Source organism: Chenopodium quinoa, unplaced genomic scaffold, assembly GCF_001683475.1.
Source record: "Chenopodium quinoa cultivar QQ74 unplaced genomic scaffold, ASM168347v1, whole genome shotgun sequence".
Taxonomy (NCBI): Eukaryota; Viridiplantae; Streptophyta; class Magnoliopsida; order Caryophyllales; family Amaranthaceae; genus Chenopodium; species Chenopodium quinoa.
Window position 1 is genome coordinate 6046476 of NW_018744301.1, and position 22152 is coordinate 6068627.

Genomic DNA, 22152 nt, shown 5'->3' on the forward strand with positions numbered 1-22152 from the left:
TTTTAAGACTTGGGGCTAAATTTGCTCTAAAAAAATCATCTAAAGCTAATTTCAATTTGTTAAAAATATTAGCTTAGTAAAATTTAACTAATGTATTACAAAGAAATGATAATTTGACAATATACTGTATATTTCGAAAGTATTCTTATCTCACTCACTAAAGTGATCATTGGGCAGGTCAGGCCGGGCCAAGCTAAAAATTTATGGCCACTTCTTGGGTTGGGTCGGGCCAAGCTTTGGGCCCGAATGTTTGTGCCCAAATCCGTCCAAAATGGTCGGGCCATTCGGGTTTTTTGGGCCATTTTTCGGCCGGGCCTAAAAAATCAACTAAATATGCATAAAAACGTATCCCTAAACCCGCTCAAAAAAATTAATTTTTTGTGTCGGAAAATTCTACCCAAGACCCGCCTAAAATCGGGGCGGGCTAACCTTGATCGCCTCTACTTTTTCCGCTCTATCCACAAAGTATGATTTAAAAACTTCTACTATCCATTGAATTAAAGATTACCTATGGACGGACTATGGAGTACTTACTAACTATAAAGACCCTACTACAAGTCATCACACAATAAGAATAAAGTAAATTAAATTTACTTAAAACTTTATGCTGATTAAATTGTGTAAATTATATAAGCAGCGATACACATACACATACAATCATTATATGTGGTCCCTACATACAATACCATTAGAAATTTGACACATTATAAAAAAAGGAAGAAAACTAGGAGTCAAATATAAATTGAATTCAAATGGAACTTGGACCTATAATTTTAACTAATAAAAACATGATAAATTGTGGTTTTATGTAGGGACCACATACAACAATTGTATGTATAGAGTGAGTAATATTATGTTTGTGGAATGCTTATAATAGGTTCAATCTAGGGACTTGTTATTCATCGCCCGCAAATCTCTACATAAAGCCCACATTTTATAATTTTTTGACAAATTTGCCCTTTTTATAATTTTAACGGAAGATAAATTTTTCGCACTAAAAAAATGTGGAGCAGCACCGGATCGCCGAGGATCACCGGAGAATCGCCGTCGTCATCGGAAAACGAGGTTCGTAACGCATCGTAAGGACGAAATGGTGGCTGGCGCCTAGCCAAAAGGCCATGCCGTGGTTGTGGCGCCTAGCCAGGACGCCGCCACCGTGGTCACGGCGCCTGGTGGAGAAGCCTCGACCATAGTAGTGGCGCGTGGCCAGGACGCCGCAGCCACGGCTAAGGCGCCTGGCCACCACGCCGCCACCATGGCGGCGGCGTCCTGACCAGGCGCCCCGGCCGTGGCTCCGGCGTCCTGGCCAGGCGCCAGTAGGGGAATATTTTTTTTTTTTTTTTTTTTTTTTTTTATTTTATTTTTTAATTTAATCCCCTTTTTTTTTTTTTTGTTTGTTTTTATTAATTTAATCTTAACGTAATTATATTTATACGTTATATGTTATTGTTACAGGATTATGGTGGAGACGAAAATGATTACAGTGGGATTTTTGTACATGATGGCCTGTTCGAAGATGCTCAACAAGCGATTGATTGGGCAAAACAGGTTGCAATTAGATCAGGCTTTTGTTTAGTAGTAGCAACTCATAAATCTCAACGGGATGGTAGAATGGATCGCATTTTGAGATGCGACCGTTATCGCAAAAGAGAAGAACGAGATTTCAGTAAAGCGATTCGGTTTGACTCAAAGCGGAAAGGTTGTGGGTGTCAGTTCCGAGTTAAGGTTCGACAACATCAAAGGCGTGACGGTTGGGAAGTGAAGGGTTACGACAAATGGGGATATCACAACCATGAGCTGATAGCATACAAAGTGGGGCATCGGCAGTTAAGCGGCCTAAGTCCAGCTGCGAAACTAGTTGTAAAAGAAATGAGTGATGCTCAAGTGAAGCCCGCTAAAATATTAGCGTCTGTGTTAGAGAAATTCCCCGAAGACCAGCCAAACCGAAGACACATCTACAACGTCAGACAGAAATTGAGGTTTGAACGGTCAGAGGGAAGGAACCCTATACAACAGCTTCTGCACCAGGCACAAGCACGTGGTTACCTTTACTGGTTTGAATCTGACGAAGACACATCGGAGGTAACTCATTTGTTCCTTGTCCATCCTGATTGTGCTGATATGATTTCGTCTTGGCCATCTGTGATTTTGATCGATTCAACGTACAAGACAAACAAGTACAAGTTCCCACTGGTTGAGATGGTTGGGATGGCTCCAACGAACCAGAACTTTCTGATTGGTTATGCAGTCATGAAGGATGAGACGGCTGCGAGTTACCGTTGGGTGTTGGAAAAGTTGAGAAATTACATCGGCCCAAATGTACAGCCATCGGCCATCGTAAGTGATTGTGAGGGAGGTCTTTTTGCCCCTATAGCGGAGCTGTTTCCGGAGTCGAGCCATTTACTGTGCACATGGCACATCAACAACTGCGTGAAAGTCAAAGCCTACAACCTTTTCAACAAGAACTTAGATTCAGCAGAGAGATTGGTAAATGGTAAGTGGCGGAAGATCCTGCAAGCTACCACGGAGGCAGAGTACGATCGAGCCTTGGAAAACTTAAAGGATGCGTACAAGTGGTGCCCGCCAATCGTAGACTATGTGATGCATCAGTGGGTACCTCAGAGGGAAAAGTTTGTCAAATATTGGACGAACCAAGTTCTTCATTTTGGGAACACTACGACATGCAGAGTCGAGAGCGCTCATAGAGCTTTGAAGGACTGGATTGATTCTTCCACGGCTGCTCTGGATACACTGTTCGAGAGAATAAACAAGGCTATTGATACTCAGAGGAACGGCATCAAGAACTATCTCGAGGACTCCAGACGACGACATGGCATGTTGTATGGCCATTTCATATTTAAGATTCTCAACGGTCGTGTGTCACACCACTGTTTGGGGTTGATTCTGAGCGAGTATACCAGGATGAGGGAGTTGGGCGATGAAGTGGCTATTCGGTGCGGATGTGCTATATCAATGACTCATGGATTACCTTGTGCATGCACCATTCACCGCGTAATTACGCAAGACAGGGCGTCGTTACATGTCGATCAGGTTCATCCATTCTGGCGGACGCTCGTTATCGGAGAGCATGCTGTTCCGCATACGGTTCACCGTGAACAGGAGGAGTTGGAGCAGTTTCAGATGATGTTTGACCAAGTGTCCTCCAGTCACCCTTCGATCATTCGTAGTGCTACACACATACTTCATGACATGTTCAATACATCGTGTTTGGATACCGAGGAACCGGAAGGGGTCGAGCGACCTAGGGGTCGACAACCACGGCGGAACAAGAGTGCGTTTGAGTACATTCGCGGTCGTGGCCGTGGCCGTGGCCGTGGTCGTACATCCTCATCAAGTGGCAGCCAATCATCGTCGTCGGTGAATATGCCCGGCACCGGTAAGACATTCGACTTCAATTTCTTTTGTTGACTATTTGATTAGTTTACTGTTGACTTGTTTATTGTGTTTATTGATGTGTGTAACAGGGAGAATGGACATTGAACATTTTCCATATAAGGACAGGATCCCTAATATCATGATGCCATTCTTGGACGGGTGGAATGATGTCATTGCAGATGGTAACTGCGGATTTCGGGTTGTGGCGGATGTGTTTCAAATGGGTGAAGACAACTACGGTTTAGTGCGGCAGTTGATGTACAGTGAAATCGCATCAAACCGAGATGTGTATGGCCATGTGTACGGCGAGGACTTGGATAGGTCTCTGCAGCGTATCCGGTGGGGAGGGGGACCTTGCGGTCAAAATCATTGGTTCGATGCGCCACTTGATCTCTTTGCCGTTGCAAACATCTACAAGTGTGCAGTCATGCATTTCGGCCTTGGTTTACATAGTCGAGCCTATTATCCATGTACAACGGTTCTGCCCTGGTGTTCGCGCGAGACCGTCACCAGACCGGTAAGGGACGTTGTTATTGGATTTCTTGGGCCGTCATACAGACATTTTATCCGATTAGACATGTCACCCGATTTTCCGGTCCCAAATATCATACCGAAGTGGTATGAAATTCGTAGAGCAAGCGTGGAGGGTTGGGATGCTTTGTACCATGAGCGCTGCGGCATGTACGCCTCTACGATCTCGCGATACTGAATCAGTCCAGTGTAGAGGGTCCTGGGTACCCTATTACTAGGGTTCTGGCCAAAAGGCATCCAGTTCACCTGCACATTATTTAAAATCAGTAACAGTCATAAAATAAAGCATCAGATTGTAAAAGTAGAAATAATTTAATCACTGTACCTCTAAGGGGGACATCCTGTCAAGCGATAACCGTATGGAGCGCAGGCGGTCAACGGACTTCTTCTCGACACGCGGACTCCACGCACAGGCACGTGGCTGGCCATCACCAATGGGAACCGGGTCGCGGTGTGGTCGAAACGCAGGAAAATACTCGTATATCCAGGTCTGTAACAACGTCAGACATCCAGTGATACCTGCTGCATCAGCCCGGCTCGAGAATCCTAACTGGCGATACAGATACGCCAGCGTAGCCGACCCCCAAGAAAACTGGCCTACTCTGTCGGGCTCACACGCGTCAACTATGTCGCGTGGCCTGAGCTTGTTCCCGCTCTTATCCGGAAACAAGGTACACCCGAGAAGAAGAAAAACATATGCAGCCAGCTGTGTGTCCTGCGTCCTACGTGCCGTAGGGTGCAAACATCGCTGCAAGACGGCTGCGATCTTAACGTCGCCGTGATCCCACACACCAAGTGCCGATGTGTACAGCGCAGCCCTATCCACCGCCAACAGCTCCGCTAGTAAATCTGCCTGATCCGCATCAGTGACGACAGATGCTCGGTTTCCCTCCACGGGAATCCCAAGGATGGCCTCGACGTCATGCAACATGATCGTCATCTCACCGAACGGAAGGTGGAACGAGTTCGTATCCGGCTGCCATCGCTCAACGAAAGCCGTGATCAGCGTCCAGTCAATCCTATCGTGCATGGTGGCAGGAAGGTGACTCACTCTAGTGGCCCTCAATCGCCCGACCATCTCGCTCTCCTCCGGCCAAGCATCAGCCCAGCTACACAAAAACCTACAAGTCTTTTCCCGGGTTTGGCATTTCAAAATGCCTGTATCCAAAGCCCTCTCCTGGTCCTCCCAAATACGGGTAGCGATGTGTCCTAAAAAGCTAGGAATCACACTCCCGTCTATAGGTCCCCCGGCCACCTCACCCCTCACCATCCAAGAATCATTAACGGCCCTCGACCGTTTTCTGCTACCCGCAGACACAGTGGACGCAGATGATGTGCCAGATCTACTAACAAACCTACCATCTCGACCCTTACGCACATCTACCCTATGCGTCTCATACGTATCATCAAGTCTCTGACTGAATGGACCGTAATCATCATATGGTCCACTCTGATCGTCGACATCCTCATCTGCATCATCCTCGTCCTCGTCCTCCTCCTCCTCGACCTCCTCCTCCTCCTCCTCATCATCATCATCATCATCTTCATCGTCCGCAGAACAGTGCACCCGTTCTCTGCGGGCCGAGGCCGAAATACCACGGGATCTAACGTGTCTGGGCCCCGAGCTCTCCATTGAGTAGATCGTACTCCTCACGACGTCAATACTCTTCCCCGCACCAGGTCTAAATTGCGATGCCTAACTCCAAGTAAATAACGAAACATAATAACGAAAACAAATTAAAAAAAGTCGAAAATAAACACAAAAGCAAATAAACAAGTCACGGAAATAAAATTATAAACATAAAAAATATAAAATTAAAACAAATAAAAAAACAAAATTTAAAAAAAAAAGATAAAAAAAAAAAGGGAACATACAATTTAAAAAAAAGAAAAACAAATTTTTTAAAAAAAAAAAAAAAAATCGAAAATAAAATTTAAAATTAAAAAAAAAAAAAAAATTTAAAAAAAAAAAAAAAGAACGAGGCGCCTAGGCAAGGCGCCCATACGGTGGTGGCGGCGCCAAGCCCAGACGCCACTACCACGGCGGCGGCGCAGAGGCTCGGCGCCACAGCCGTGGTAGTGGCGTCTGGGCTTGGCGCCGCCACCACCGTATGGGCGCCTTGCCTAGGCGCCTCCGCCGTGGTGGTGGCGTCTCGCCTTGGCGCCCCACCGTCGCCGGAGGTTTTTTTTTTTTAAAAAAAATTACAAAAATTAAAAAATTTACCTTCTGGCCGGCAAACCGCCTTCCGCCCACCGCCGGTGCCGCCACTTCCTTGCCGGGCCGCCTCGACATAGCTCTGGAAATAATTTAGAGAGAGAAAGTGGAAGTAGAGAGTAGAGAGAGAAATTGTGTGTTTTTTAGTATGAGGGCAAAAGTGTCATTTCACTCTTATTTTGTGGGCTTTATGTAGGAATTTGCGGGCGATGTTTAACAGTTCACTAGATATGGCTTCTATGTCTTACCTTACGAGTGATAATTGGCTTAACTTGCAAAATGATCAAAAGCGTACTTTTACAACCAATTAACTTGAATTAATTGTCAACATTGATATAAATTTATAAATGCCTTCCATGTAACAATCCACCATATAGTAACTTCATATTCTATAAATGATTTAAAAATCCTTAAGGGCTTGCCCAATAATTTTTTTAACCATAGGAAGGTTTTGTACTTCATGCTAGGTGGTATAAAATTCAACTTAATTTACAATATCCAATTGTTGTGGTATAAAAAGGAAGATTAAACGACAGAGTAGAAAGAGACATTTTGATTAGACTAATGATTATTATTGGTATTTGTTTGTTATGGCCTTTTCTTAAGAGATGATAGCTGGAAATTGGCCACTCAACTGTTTCGTGTGGCTATTTATGTTGACGCAGAAATTCCACCCAGAACGTAGGCAATTCCACTGGTAGTTGAAGTATCTTATAATATTATATAGATTAATTGGATGACAAAGAGTAAAATTTAGTAAGCAATCAACTTTGTAGATAGAGTGCTGCCTTGTGCTCTTTACCAATACAAATTAGATTGGTCTGTTGGTGTTTAAACTAAGGTGTAGGTTTAGAATGGTAAAACCCATATCTCATGTTTGTTTAAGGAAATTTCAACCCGTGCCAAAAAAAAAAAAACAAAAATTCAATCCCGTGTCTCTAACTCACTGGGTTTAGGGTTTAGAAAATTAAGGATAGAGGTGGGTATAACTCATATCATACCTTAGCGTATCAAGAAAAATGATCACTACGCCATTCCATTAAGGGATTTATTCAGGCTTGGATTATTTGTATTGATATAGTCATTTATGCCACATTATGCCCTTGCATTCTTTTGATTATGTATTCGACATTATTGTCATTTAGTGCTTTCATATTAAAAGGTCATCGAGGTTTTGTTTGGCATATATGTCATTCAAAATCTCTATAGTAGCGTAGGATTAATAGTGTTCACTACTAGAAATAGGTCGATTTTCGACGGACACGTAATTCCGTCGAAAACATCATAAATTCCAACGGATTTTAATAACTCGTCGGAAATTTACGACGGAGTAAAAACCGTCGGAATATATGGGCTTTCCTACGGAATGTTCCTTTGGAATATAAATTGAATATAAAAAATAAAAATAAAAAATTACCTTTTAAAACCATTACCGACACACTTCCCCTTCATTTCTTCTTTTCTCTTTCCTCTCTCCTCATCCTCTCTCTTGTGCTCTTCTCTTCCTCTCCTCCTCCTCCTTCATTTCCTCTCTTCTTTGATTCTCTTTCTCTCTTCTCCTGTTCTCTCTCCTCTTCTCCTTCTCCTGTTCTCTTTCCTCATCTCGTTCCTCTGTTTCTCGTCCTCTTCTCTTAGCCTTAACACCTCACGCATGAAAACTCGACTGGAGAATTAATTTTTTGAACAAAGTAAGGTTTTTCATGTAAAATTCGATCATAAAAACTCTAAATCTAGAAATTTATTACTTATTTTTGGTTTGTGAGATTTTTTTTTTTAATTTTATGGTTTTTGTTGAATTGCAGTGGCGGTGGTGGTGGGGGGTTTGAGTTTGGGTAATTGTGGTGTAGATCTAGGTTTGGGTTTGTTGGTGGTGGTGGTCTTAGGTGGGTTTAGGTCAGGCAGGGGCTAAGGGTTAGGGTGGGTGGGTTAATTTGGTGACAAAGAGGTGGGTTTGGGTGGATCTGGGTATGGGTTTGGTGTTGGTGCTGGGTTTGTGGTGCCTATGGGCTTAGGTGGATTTAGGGTTCGGGTGGGGAGAGTGGTGGTCTGATGGTCTGGGCTTAGGTTTAGGGTTAGGGATAGGTTTAGTTAGTGGGTGGTAGTGGCGGTGGTGGTCTGACGTTGAAGTTAGGGGTTGTTGGTGGTGATACGCCAAGCCAGTGGTGGTGCAGTTTATTTTTTTTATTTAATTTTTTTTTTATGTTGTTTTCGATGGAAGGGACCCTTTTTCCTACCTATGAAATGGGTTTTTCGACGGATTTCATGGTGTTTTCGACGGAGTTTTTCCGTCAGAAATGAGCTGTTTTCTAGTAGTTCTTGTACATGTTTACCAACTTACCAAGAGTCCCGTAATGGTTCAGTAGACAACTGATTATGTCTCCCGAACCCAAACCGGATAATGAGTGACTTTTCACCGCCATTTAGTTTGGTTGCGTATATGCAGGTGTCAATTGAAGCGTATTTATTTTAACATGTTGTGAATGTGCGTGGAAATCAACATAGGAAGTCGAATTTGACATTATAACCATTATATCACTTGTGATAAGTGTCATTTATGGCACTTGTATAGGGTAGCTCCCGCTGAGCTAGACACATACATTTTTTTACTTATCCATTATTATCCACTTAAGACCATACTAACTTAACCATCGAAGGTGGGTTCCTCAAAAACGCCCCCGAGGCATAACCACCGTTATTGTACAGGTGAATCATGATCGACGTCAAGGCCAAATACCCAGCCAGGCTTCGCAGCTACACCTTGAACATTACTCATTTGATGAGTTTTAGGTTGTTTTTACCTTCATTTTATAGCTTTCTTTCTTAAATGCTTGATTTTGTTCATTTGCTCTTTAGTTTCCTTATTCTTGCTTATTTTGTGTTTTCGTCCACTTTTGTGGATTTTTAGTGTTTTTTCCTTTTATTTGTTCTTGTTTATAGATCTGTCACGATGATTTTCCGGGTTGGAAGTGGCTCAAGGTGCGAAGTGGAAGCTTAATTATATCTCACAAAGCAAGAAATGGTTTACTCCAAGACAATGTTTGCGCTCTCATGAAATCATGGTGTTAAACCCATCATAAACTTCATTTCAATTCTTCCATGTCTAGTGACGATCATGAGGAACGCACCACGTACATCACGCACGCACCGAAGTAAGTCCCCTGCTCTAGCAGCGCAGACGCGCTAAAAAAGTCTTGTAATGTCACGACAAAATCCGTCGCGCCACGGCCGTTGCGCGGGCACGCCCTTCTAGGACCTGTTTCCGTACCCTGATTATCGCTGGCGCGCCTGACTTGGTCTATTTCGGAATATTTGCCTTTTTTTGTACTCTATATAGCTTTTCTTATTTCTTCATTATGAAATTTTTAGATTTCAATTCTTAGCTTAGTTAAGAGTTTCTTTCTCTGGTTTAGGGTTAGTTTTAGGAGTAGTTTTAGAGAGAGAAAGTGAGGGATTTTCATGGTGATTTGAGATATTGAAGATGTAAGGGTGACAATTGTATCGAAGATCTTCTCAATAATCGATGAGCATTTCTTACTGTATATTATCTTATTGCTTTGTTTAATTTCATGTTGTTTGAGTTAGTTTTGATGCTTAGCTTGAATCTTGATCAGAGTAGTTATTGTTGATGTTTTATTGATTCTTGATTTCATTTACTTGCTTGTTGATTAGATAATGATTGTTAGTGAGTAGTTGTTTTGCTAGAGTTAGGGTAAAACTTTTATGATTGATTGATTGATTGATTGTGACAAATTTGGGAATTATGTTGGTTGATTGTTGAGATTAAAGTGATTGATGTAAGTTTACATGTGTGTAGTTTGATTAGGCCTTGAGAACTATGCTAGATTTCATTATTGTAGATTCTAACGACAAAACCACTTGATTTAGGATTAGCAATTGTTGATGGTTTGAATAATGATTCTCCTAGTTTATTATTTATAGAGGAAACCTAGGTTAACGATTAGGAGATAGGCAAATAGCTCTTTAATTCTAATTGACAGCTCTTATCATTAGTTTTCACAACCATTGATTAACTTGACTTTCCCAAATTGATCCCCATTCTCTAGTGTTTCATTTGTTTGCTTCTTTGTTTTGGTAGTTAATTAGTATTGATTACTATAACTTTAACCTTTGACTTCGACCTAGCTTAAGTGCACATTGAAAGCACTTGAACATAATCGTTCCTAGAGGTTCGACCCTTGACTTACCTCTATACTTGTATTTAGATTTGTTAAGTGATTATAAATTTTTTTGACCTTAGGGAGGATTATATTAGTCAACGACCTACTTCACCCTCTGTCAACTTGGGGGAGGAATTATGAAAGATTAGAATATAAAAGATTAAGAAAAAAAAAAGAGAAAATTAGAATATGAGAGTTGAAAAACGATGTTTAACTCTGTCGTAACTTTTGAAAGACTATATTATTTATAAAGCACAAGTTAAAAAGAGGATAAAATTTGCTGGAATAAATGGTGTGACAAAACTACCTTTGATTTGTCACGATAGAAAATATCACAATGCGACAAATCTGGTAGCTTAGTGCGTAACTTTCCAATTTCCAAAATTCATACCAAACGCCCCCTTAAAATAGGAAAACAAGTAAACCAATTTACTTGACAAACTTGAATGATTTTAGTTTTACAATCGTTGACTGACCAAATGAACTCCGTTTCTAATAAAAAACTTAGGGATAATAATAATGATGATGATGATGATGATGATAATGATGATAATGATAATAATAATAATGATGATAATAATAATAATAATAATGATAATGTTAATGATAATGATAATGATAATGTTAATGATAATGATAATGATAATGATAATGATAATGATAATGATAATGATAATGATAATGATAATGATAATAATGATAATGATACAATTCATTGTTCAAATTGTTCTATTTTTTTATACACATTTCTACTGTTAAATTCATTGAGAAAATTAGAGTACTACACAACTTAAACTAATTTTCATAATCGGTTAGTTCTTCGTCTTCTTCTTGTCCACCAAGCTCCTCCATTACCTCGGCATTCTTCTGAACTGACTCCCATATCTGATCAACTATTTCTTGTCGTACAATATCCATAGCTACTTTTTTGTTAGGATCGTACATAGTGTGATCTTCTCTTCGCTCCATGACTTCAACTTGGTGCGTGAATGGAATCCCTAGTTCATGTTAACGAATAAAATTGTGTAGAGTACAACAAGCAACGCTTATTTGCAACTGAAAACGTAATTTTATTTTTATTTTTTTTAAAAAAAAAATTAAACAACAAAGTGTTTTGTGTTCTTTTGTCATAATACTATTTTATTTTTAAATTATATAGTATATGTGTTTAAAATGTTTTGGGGTTTCATGTTTATAATATATTTTCCATAAATATTATAATTATATAGTATATTTTTCATAAATATTTTAATATGTACATATATATATACACATATGTATAATAATAAATAATCAAAGATCACTAATCCGTAGTTAAAAATCACTAATTACTAAGTTCAGTTCAGTTCTATTCATCTCAGCTTAGTTCAGTTCAGTTCAGTTCAGCTGATTTCAGCCAATGAGAATAGGCCCTTACTTTCTTTAGATGGTCGTCCTGCCCTTTCCAAAAGCATTTTATAAGACTTATATTATCCTTGATTTTCAAGATCTCTCCGCTCTAGCATAAAGCCCTTCCAAAACTAAAACATGACTAACAACTCCTAAGTCCTTGAATAATAATCTAAAAATAATGGTTGTGATAAATACTACAAAATAAATACAAATTAACGCTTTCTCTCTCTAAGTTGAGAGCTCTTCTCACTTCAATTGTGAGTCTTCTCGATCAACGAGCATTTTGCATGTTTGCATGCTTTTTTATTGGTTGTTGCTTGTTCTTCCTATCTCGAAGGATTACTTCTGTAGCTTGCAAAGGCTATTACCTTTCTAGGTTTATTTGTTGCAGAAAATCTTTCATCTTCTACTCTTCATTCAAGAGTCTGCACCAATCAATTTCGTTGCTTAATTAATTTTCTTCATCTTGAGCCCCGTTTTTGTTGTTTCTTGGTCTGAGTATTCCCTATTTATTACACTTTTCACGCATGCAATATAGGAACCAAGTTACTTAATCTTCTGGTTTTGGCTATAAATGCTCGGAGTTTAGGTACAGTTTAAGCATATCCTCTTCTCTCTTCTTTACTCCTCTGTCCTTTCTTCTGTTTATACTCTTTGCTTGGGTATTTTTCATTTTTTCGTCTGTTTTATTCTCTGTTATGGAGAATAATCCTCCTGATTCAGTTTTTTGAATGGGGGACTTGGTCCCTACTCCACAAAATAATCAACCTCATGATAGAATTAATTACTATCGTTGTGTTATTGGAAGCTTTGTGGGTCACAATCCACCATCTGTGGAATATGTGCAGCACGTGGTGAACTCCAGGTGGGTTCATAGAGGGCATATAACAGTTCATAAAATAGGGATTTATTTCCTGTTTGACTGTAGGAAACAACTGGATATTCGGAGTATTATAAGGGAGCATACGGATGTGTTCGATGGCAGAATAATGGTGTTCTGCCATTATGAACCCTTGGATGTCCCGCAGCATATCGAATTTGCCATAGCGCAATTATGGATAAGAGTTTATGGCTTACCTTTTCCATTTCTAACTACTCACTGGGCTCGTCAAATTTTTGAGCGTATAGGGCGCATTGATACTCTCGATCAGATCAGTGATCGAGCGTCGCGGTTCTCGGAGTTGCGTGCGAGAATGATTATTGATCTTTCTCAACCATTGATACCGGGGTGCTTCCAGTCAGTGAGGAGAAGGTTGTGTGGGTTTACTTTCGATATGAAGGGGTCTTTAAATTTTGCAAGCAATGTGGCATGGTGGGCCACTCAACTAGGAGGTGCAACCTCACTTCTCAGGTGGCTAGGCGCAGGTTGCGTCAGAGAATGGCAGCGCGTGAACAGAGTGGCTTGAGGGTGCTGTACGATCCAATGGACCAGCCTTTTTACACAAATTTGATTCATGGTCTTCCAGATCGCTACATTTTCTGAAATACGGCGGTTAATCTCTGGCGATTTGAGAAACCGGAAGACTTGTATGCGGAGATGCGGCGCCAACATGATAATGATATCACGGGGTCGGAATTTGATCAGTCTTCTGTGTCTCGTGATACAGAGGTTTTCTATTCGGGTGATGATGATTTAGATGATGATTCGGATAATAATGGGGAGGTGGATTTTGCACCGAACCTTTCTCTTTCTCCGGGTCGGAGGTATGGTCTGTCGGAGGACCCATATGCTCAGTTTTATCCGCCGCGGCGTGCGGATGCTGCTAGGTCGGAGTAGCAGGGGAGGGGCATCCCTACTCTCTCTTTGGGCAACCCACCACGGTGGAGCCCAAATTCCAGAATTCATCGGGTCGGGTGTGATCCGGACTCACCTCCTCTTACGCGACCCCGATTTATGAACTCCACCTTCGAGGTGGGAGAATCTTCTAGGCCAAATTTTGGGAACTCAGTTTTCGAGATGGGGGAATCTTCTGATGTGGCGGGTCGTCAAAGTTCAGTTGGCCCCACTCTTTTTCAAACTTTGGGCATTGACGAGTGGGCTACGATCCCTTTCAATCACTTAAGTCAATCGGTTCAGACCAAGTTATTGCAAGAAATTCCTAATCTGGGTATTTCGGCTTCAACAACAACAATGAACACTGCTGATCTTCTTCAATGCAGGGCGTTTTCTCCTTCGGCGCCAAGGTAAACCATATATCTCCTTCCTCTTTTTCCGCTTTCCCTAATGCTATAAACGTAATTGAAACAGGAAGAAGATTGGTTCATTCTCTTCGCAATGGCCGTGCATCTTCTCGAGTTTACCCGGAATCGATTCCGGATACTTCTCCTTTCTTTGAACCAAAATTTTCGCTGATGCCAATGATAGAATTTGACCCTCCTAATTCTCCTATGTCTCAAGCAGATTTGGCGGGGGGTCATGGTATTGCTACTGTGTTGGATAACAACCAGTTTTGGCCGCGTAAAAGGGTTCGAGATGAGATACACTATGAGGCTCGGTCTTGTGATGATGGTTATGTTCGTGAGTGCTCTTTTAATCCGGATTGGGTGGCTCGGAAGAGGAGAAAGACACTTGATCAATGGTCAGAAAAGGGTGGGTTCAGCTTATGGCAACGTGACAAGGGTGAAGGGTTTGATTTAAATCAAAGGCAATTTCCGATGTCGACATGGCTAGGCATTGGGGGGTAAAGGTTCGCCTCTTGCGGCTTCGAAAGGTGGATAGGCGCAAGGGAAAAAAGAGAATGAAATACTCTTCTTCCTCCTCCTTCTCAAGTCCCTCTAAGAAAAGGAAGGATGAGGAAGTGAATTCGCACCAGAAACTTGATGATGATGAGATGGAAATTGAGGTTCAACATGCTATTTGGAAATCTATGGATGAGTACTTAGGTGAGGTGGCTGCACCAGATCAGCTCCCGATGGATATATGAGGATCATTTCATGAAATTGCAGGGGTCTCAATGACACACTAGCCCCTGCACATCCATATTTAGTGTGGCTTATTTCCTCTAAATTTCCTATGTTCTTGTTTTTATCCGAAACTAAAATGTCTTTTGTTGATGTTAAACTTTTAGTTGATCCATTCACTCCAAATTTTTCTTATGGAGTGGATGCAGATGTTACTAGGGGAGGCCTAGCGGTCTTTAGTTGGTTTCAAGGAATTGTTACTTGTTTTATGTCTACTCCAAACTACATTTTGTGTAATATTGATGATGGTAATGGAATTAATAGAAATGTGATGTTTGTGTATGGTGAGCCTAAAGTAGAAGATAGATCTAGAGTTTGGGATGAACTTACAACTCTTCTCTCGATAACTCCTAATTGTCTCTTGATTGGTGATTTTAACCAAGTTGATTGCTTACAAGATAAACTAGGGGGTTCCTTAATCATAAAGGGGCTTGATGCCTTTATTGATTGGAGGCTTCTTAATGGTGTGATCGATGTTCCTTTCTCGGGGCCTCGTTATACATGGACTAATAAATGTTTTGAGAATGGTCTTATTTTGGAACGTTTGGATAAAGTTTTTTGCACGAATCAATGGTTTGAGGATTTTTTGGAAGGAAGAGTCTTGCATGAACCGATAATAGTTTCGGATCACGCTGCGATAACATATGATTCGGATCCTTCTAGGCCGAGGTCCAACCGGCCTTACCAACTTGAGAGGTGGTGCTTGCGTTACAATGATATTAAGGAGTTAGCTAGCGATACTTGGGATACTGTTTTGAATGGCTCAAGTATGTTTGTTTTGGCTAAGCACCTTAATAATTAGAACGGGTGCTCAAAAATGGTGCCTTGATAAGCGCACCTTTTGGGGTGTTAACTGGTGTAGCATCACGAATTCTTTAAGCATTCAAGGAAATGTTATTTCATCAGTTGAGGAAGGGGAAGAATATGTTAAATTGGTTAATGACATTATCCCTAAATGTAAACTATATTTTCATTACTGGCAACAATGGTTGAAAGATGAATGGATCAAAGAAGGAGATTTGTCTTCTACGACTCTCTTCAATAGGGCTAAGCAGAAACAACAACGGAAGGAGATTTTGACTCTCAAAAATGATGATAGTGAGTGGATTAGTGGCCATGATGATATTGCCAATTTAATTCAAGGCGCTCTAAAAAAGGTTTTTGTTCCTAGTGTTGTGACAAGTAATTCAGGTGCGGATGATATCGATTTGCTCTTCTGTGAAATAGTTTTCCCTCAATTGGAAGACTCTAAGGCAAGGGATTTGGTCAGACCTTTTACTGGCCAGGAAATTAGGAAGGCTATGTTTTCTATTCATCATCTCAAGTCCCCAGGGCCGGATGGAATCATAGCGGAATTTTTACACGTTCACTGGGAATTAGTTGGAAAATCTGTAATTGAGGCTGTTCAGCATTTTTTCAACACTGGTTTCTTGTTAAAGGAGTTTAATGCTTCTCTCTTAGTCATGCTGCCAAAGGTAGATCACCCGGAAGTTGCAGCTCACTTACGCCCTATTAGTCTTTGCAACACGATCTATAAATGCATTACGAAATGCATGGTTAACAGGATGAAAGGGTCTCTTCCTTCACTGATTACGAAATTTCAACATGCTTTCATTCCGGGGAGATATATGGAAGACAACATTTTTCTTAGCCAGAAGCTGATAGAGGAATAATTGCGTCGTTAAACAACTACACCTAAATCAAATACAATTTATAACACTCGACTTATACTAATACAAGTATATGGCAAGAAGAGGGGTCGAACCACAGGGAGAAGTGCATAAACACCGCATTCATCACTAGACTTTAAGCTATCTTGGGACAAAGGATAGGAATGACTAAGAGATTAAACTAAAGATAAAACGAGTTAAAATCAATATAACTAAACACCAAGGGAGATGGGTAGATGTAGATGCCGCTTGATCATGCAATAACATAAAATCAAATCAATAGCGAACTAAACATGCATGAATATCTATATAAGGTTCAATCTAACCGCCTTCCGGGGTTAATCGGTTTCTCCTAACATAGCCTCTATGTTTCCACACTAGAACCATATATTGGGAGGTGCGATCAAAGAACAATCGATAGTAATGAATCTCAACTAAGTCAACTTTCGTTCCTTGTTAGCAAAGATTCACCTTTAATCAACTAACAATGTGCACTTGCAAAAAGATCAAAGAATATCAAGCATGCAAAGATTTTAATCACAATTAAATAATCCCAATATTATAAGCATGAACAATTAGCAACTACACCATCCCCACACCCTTGGCTAAGTGACTACTCACAAATCATGTTGAAAACAATATCAATCACCAAATCAATAAGCATCAACATGATTAATAAGAAAAGAAGGATAATCAAAGTAAACAAGCAAAATTAAATGCAAAAGTAAAGAGAAGGAGTAAGAGATTGCTCATTAATTGAAGTTGAAGATCTACAAAAGATTAAACAAGCTTCTTCTTCAAAATCCAAGTTCATCAATGAAGAAATCCACACTTTCTCTCTCTACCAAATGAAGACTAATAGTGTTTCTCTCTCTAGATTAAGCTAAAAATTGTGCAGAAAATTAAAACTAAGTTAATCTAATTACACCAAAACATTCTAAAATGGGACTTATGTAGTCCGTACAGAGCCAGCTGAAATAGAGGAGTGGTCCGACCAAACACTGGGAAGGTTCGGCCGGACTACAGGGTAGGTTCGGCCGAACCATGGGTAGGTTCGGCCGAACCATGGGTAGGTTCGGTCGAACCTCCCTGATCCTGGTCTAGTCGAACTTCTGAGGTTCGACCACTCCTGCAAAATTGCCAAATTGCTTCTTGACTCTGCCTCGACGTTCGGCCGGACCACTGAGTAGGTTCGGCCACACCCTGGTTCGGCCACACCTTCAGGAGGTTTGGCCGAACCTCTTCTAAATCTTGCTTCCTTCAGCTTTCCTTGAGCTTAGCTTCCTCCTCTTGAAAACCCCGATGGTTCCTACAAAGCATAAGCATGGAAATCAAAGTAAAGAGTAGGAAAAAGGGGCAAAATCTACGAAAGAAGATGCATAAAGGGAAAGGGAACTAAGTGCAAAGAAAAGGATGCAAACAAGCCGTAAATGTGGGAAAATGACCATCAAAATGAACCTTAATCGTGGCATAGATGCCACTCATCAGGAGCCAACTCATGTCATATCTAGCACGAAAGTGAAAGCCCCAATGGCTGCTCTGAAGATTGACATGTCAAGGGCCTATGATCGGGTTAATTGGGTTTTTATTCTCAAAATTTTGAAAGCTTATGGTTTTCCTGATCAGTGGATTCAATGGGTGGAGCAGTGCATTACTACGGTCTCGTACAAGTCTTTGGTAAACGGAAGGGTTACGGAGTCTTTTAAGCCTGAGTGTGGACTACGTCAGGGAGATCCTCTTTCTCCTTACCTTTTCCTCTTTTGCATGGACATTCTTTCACGGATGCTTTTGCTTGCGGAAGATATTAATCTGATCAAAGGGATAAAGTTACGAGACGCTCTCCCTCCATTTCTCATTTGTTCTTTGCGGATGATGCGATGATTTTCTGTAAGGCTTCGCCCTCTTCTTGTAGCCACTTAGCTGATCTCCTACGCTAGTTTGAAAAGGTTTCAGGTCAACAACTTAATCTCCAAAAATCTTTTGTCCGTTTTAGTCCGTCGACTACAATCTTGGAGCGACAGGTTTTCAAAGATATCTTGAGGATGGAACAGAAAGATAATTTGGGGAAACATTTGGGGGCTCCCATTGATTTCACTAGGAAAAGGGCAGACAATTTTCGTTTTCTGGTAGATAAGATTGCTTCGAGGATTATGCAGTGGAGCTCTGTTAAGCTTTCACAGTCGGCCAAACTCGTTTTGATCAACTCTGTCCTTATCAGTATTTCTTCCCATGTGATGAAGTGCTTTAAATGACCGGATTCTACAGCAAATGCGATCGACTCCCTCATTGCCAGGTTCTTCTGGGCTTCAAATGGGGATAAGGGAATGCATTGGGTTAAGAAGGACATTCTTCATCTTCCAAAGGGATGGGTGGTCTGGGGATCAGGTCGATGAGAACACTTAATAAAGCAATGCTCTTCAGATAAGTCCAAAGAATGCACTGTAACCCTCAACTGTTGGCCGCAAGGGTGCTGTATCAAAAGGAGGTGAGCCCTCTTGCTACGGGTCGTAAGGGGTTTAAGTTAGGCCAGTCCCCATCGTGGGAGAGGAGATGTCTGTTCTCGGTGACTAATAGTTTGATTGAGGGTTTTTCTTGGAAGGTTGGCTCTGGGGAGAAGATCAAGTATGCTAACAATGGGTCAATGGAAAGGTTCCGATCATGGCCTCCAACCAATCTTTGAGTGGGGTAGGAACGGGTCTAGCTAGTGAGTTTTTGCTTAATGGTCCTAGAAGATGGGACATCCCTCTAGTGAGATCAAGGTTCGAATGGGAAAGTTCTAAGGAACTATCAGATACCCAGAGTGAAGACCTGTTATACTAGCCTCATCATAAGACAGTATGGTACACTACTAAGACAGGGTATGCCTTTTTACATGGGTTGAAGGGAAAGGAGTCTTATCATACTCAGTACAAGGAGGTGTGGAAGATTCTTTGGAGGGTGAATATTCCTCCAAAGTGGAGCCTTTTTCTTTGGAAACTTCTTTTGAATGGGCTTGCAGTCAAAGCCAACCTCCACCATAGGGGTATTCCAGTACAGGTGGGGTGTGATTTCTACGGGGAAGAGGAGGACTTCCAACACCTATTCAGAGAGTGTGTGGTGGCACAGTATGTGTGGAACAATTGCTCTCTTATTTTCAACTTGAATCTTGCTGAATCTACCCCTTTGCGACAATGGATTCAGACATATATCCTGCTCTTTTATAGCGAGGATGGCATCCATAGTGAGAGGATCACTAAGTTCATAGTGACCTTGTGGTGCCTTTGGAGAACTAGGAATGGTCGGGTTTTTCGAGGGAATGACGGTGATGGTGAGGTATGGCATCAACATATGGATAGGGCGAAGGAGGATCTTGATATTTTCCGTGGACGACAGGGTAGTAACTCCAATGGCACAAACAATGTGGATTTTCAGCCCCGGGTTTTACTTATGCTTCCTTGGGGATAGAGATTTATTCTCCAGACCATTTGCAATCACAACACAAGGAGTAACTATTCTTATTGATGGCTCGTGGATGAAGGACACTGACAATGCAGGGTTAGGTTGGGACTTTTCTTTAGATGGCAATACTTTCCAAGATGGGGGAGGCAATTTCTGTAAAGCAGTTTCCGCTCTTCATGCGGAGGCCCTTGCTTGTTTAATGGCGATTAGGTGGGCTACATTGAAAGGTTTTCCCCATGTATTTTTGCTCTCGGATTCTGCTAATTTGGTTCAAAGCCTTGATAATCCTCATTCAGCGGTCGTTAGCATTTGGTGGACTATCCGGGACATCCAGCAACTGGCTTCTACGTTAAGAACATGTGTTGTTTGGAAAGTAGGAAGAGACCAGGTCGGAATGGCCCATGATCTAGCTAATACTTGTCGAATTAGTTTTTATAGTTTTGCTACTTAGGTGTTTTGTGTTTTGCTGTTGTAAAAAAAAATAAAAAAATAAAAAAAAATAATCAAAATAAATTAACTGAAAATCACAAGTCAGCCAATAAAAACAAAGCAATTTCTACCAAAAACTTGGGGGCAAAACACTAACTAAAACTTGTAAGCAATTAAAGATAACATCCTAGATTTGCACCTAGGATTTTAGGACAACAAGAAAAAACTCTTTTACCAACGTAATTCTCCCTTTTTTCGAAAGAATTTGCCCTTAAATTCACATCACCTCCCTCTAACGCCCCTCCAGCCTGCCACTGCCGCCCCTCCCCTCTGTTGTCGTCGATGTCGTCACTCCTAACCTCTCTCTCTCTCTCTCTTAAAAAATATACTTCATTCGTCCCCTATTGATAGTACCTTATGGGCATTTTTCACGGGAATTAATAAACATAAATAAGAGTAGTAAAAGTACATTGAAAAAGTAAATTAACATTGGGTATGCAAAAAAGTAGAGAGAGAAAATAATAAAAGTATAGGGGAAAACAAAATTTATATGGAAAATATAAATTTGCACAAATAATGTTGCAAATTGTAGGGAATTTTTGGTAAAAAAATTAATATTAATGGTTGTTGGAAAAAACAAATGGGGTGAACATTTTAGGACTAAAATTTTCCCATAAAGGACTATCATTTGTGGACGGAGAGAGTTTAATGATACTTTATAGTTTACGATTATAAAAATGGTAAATTTAAGGTTCCAAAAGTCATTTGAACATGAAAATTCCAAATCTGAAACTTGTATATTGAACTTAACCATATAAACCACTAGTTGATGATACAAAAAGTTTTTTTTAAAAATAACAAAAATTTCTTGATTAGTTCATGGGTGGTTTCCCACATGTAGGGGTGTACAAAAATTGGCCCGGACCTGAAACCAGACCTGAACCGACATGAACCGGACCGGACCTGACCCGGACCTGTTGATTCAGGTCCGGTCCCGGTTCTTAAAAATCCAGGTTCCCGGTCCCGGTCCGGACCCGGTCCAAACCCGGGGTTTTCAGGTCCGGACCTGAAACCCGGGAAAATCGTAATTAAAAAAAAACAAAAAAAAAAAAAAGAAGAAAACCAAACTCTGAAAAATTGAAACTGAGTTTTCGTGGACTTATTTGTATTTTCGGTGGACTCATTTGTATTTTTGGTGTTTGAGAATCGGGACTTTATAGACTTTATGTAGTTTTGTAATTGATAATTTTGGTTTGTATGTAATTATTAAATTATGCAACAGGTCTAAAAATCACAAAACAGGTCCATATGCAGGTCCAACAGGTTTTGTATTAAAAAAAAAACGAAAAAGACACAAAACAGGTCCATTCAGGTCCAAACCCGGACCGGACCTGATTTTTCAGGTCCGGTCCCCGATCCTCATAATTACCCAATTCAGGTCCCCGGTCCAAACAGGTCCGGTCCAGGTCCGGTCCGGTTTTGGACCGGTGTACACCCCTACCCACATGTTAGGGTGTTTTTTAGATATTGTATGAGTGGTTTTCAACAAGGTGGTTTTTCGGAATCTATAGGTTAGGGCTAGTTTCATGGTTAGTTGAGTGGATTCCAGCGGGTTGGGGTTGATTTCCTTATTAGCACGGTAGTTTTCATAACCTATAGGTTAGGTGTGGTTTCCAGCGAGTTAAGGTAGTGATATGATGACTGATGTTATTAAGATGGTCATAAAATCTTTCTCACCAATGTCTAGATTCCTTCTGCTTTTGTGCGTTCTGAGAGGCACTTTTGGTGGCGGTGGTGTCGACTTTGGTGTTGGTGACTTTTGGTGGCGAGTTGAGGGTAATATTAGAGGGGGGGGGGGGGTGGAGTGGGGAATGCAAGTAGAAGAGTTTGGGGTAAGCATAGGGTAAAGCGTTTGATTAAGTTTGAAATTACAAATACCAAC

General features: G+C 40.9%; 3 protein-coding genes across 3 annotated transcripts; all 3 read left to right on the plus strand.

Annotated features, from left to right (window-relative positions):
* The first annotated feature begins 2995 nt into the window (after nucleotides 1-2995).
* Nucleotides 2996-13195, plus strand: LOC110695468. The gene is made up of 4 exons (XM_021872697.1): nucleotides 2996-3397; nucleotides 3486-4077; nucleotides 12641-12834; nucleotides 12951-13195. Exons 1-4 carry the CDS (start codon nucleotides 3142-3144, stop codon nucleotides 13193-13195), a joined length of 1287 nt encoding a protein of 428 aa, XP_021728389.1. The 5' UTR covers nucleotides 2996-3141.
* Nucleotides 13196-14752: 1557 nt separating this feature from the next.
* On the plus strand, nucleotides 14753-16346 carry LOC110695469. The gene is made up of 2 exons (XM_021872698.1): nucleotides 14753-15440; nucleotides 15580-16346. Exons 1-2 carry the CDS (start codon nucleotides 14753-14755, stop codon nucleotides 16344-16346), a joined length of 1455 nt encoding a protein of 484 aa, XP_021728390.1.
* A 1437-nt stretch (nucleotides 16347-17783) lies between these two features.
* LOC110695470 lies at nucleotides 17784-20232 on the plus strand. Its single transcript, XM_021872699.1, has 3 exons — nucleotides 17784-18020; nucleotides 19227-19760; nucleotides 19861-20232. Exons 1-3 carry the CDS (start codon nucleotides 17784-17786, stop codon nucleotides 20230-20232), a joined length of 1143 nt encoding a protein of 380 aa, XP_021728391.1.
* The last annotated feature ends 1920 nt before the right edge of the window (nucleotides 20233-22152 follow it).

Coding starts and splice junctions, on each gene's coding strand:
- LOC110695469 (XM_021872698.1), top strand. CDS start 14,753: ATGTCTTTTGTTGATGTTAAACTTTTAGTTGATCCATTCACTCCAAAT. Junction 15,441..15,579: donor TACTGTTTTGAATGGCTCAA/GTATGTTTGTTT, acceptor TTATTTCATCAG/TTGAGGAAGGGGAAGAATAT.
- LOC110695470 (XM_021872699.1), top strand. CDS start 17,784: ATGACCATCAAAATGAACCTTAATCGTGGCATAGATGCCACTCATCAG. Junction 18,021..19,226: donor CGGTCTCGTACAAGTCTTTG/GTAAACGGAAGG, acceptor CATGGGTTGAAG/GGAAAGGAGTCTTATCATAC. Junction 19,761..19,860: donor ATGTGGATTTTCAGCCCCGG/GTTTTACTTATG, acceptor TCGTGGATGAAG/GACACTGACAATGCAGGGTT.
- LOC110695468 (XM_021872697.1), top strand. CDS start 3,142: ATGATGTTTGACCAAGTGTCCTCCAGTCACCCTTCGATCATTCGTAGT. Junction 3,398..3,485: donor GGTGAATATGCCCGGCACCG/GTAAGACATTCG, acceptor TGTGTGTAACAG/GGAGAATGGACATTGAACAT. Junction 4,078..12,640: donor TACCATGAGCGCTGCGGCAT/GTACGCCTCTAC, acceptor GTTTGACTGTAG/GAAACAACTGGATATTCGGA.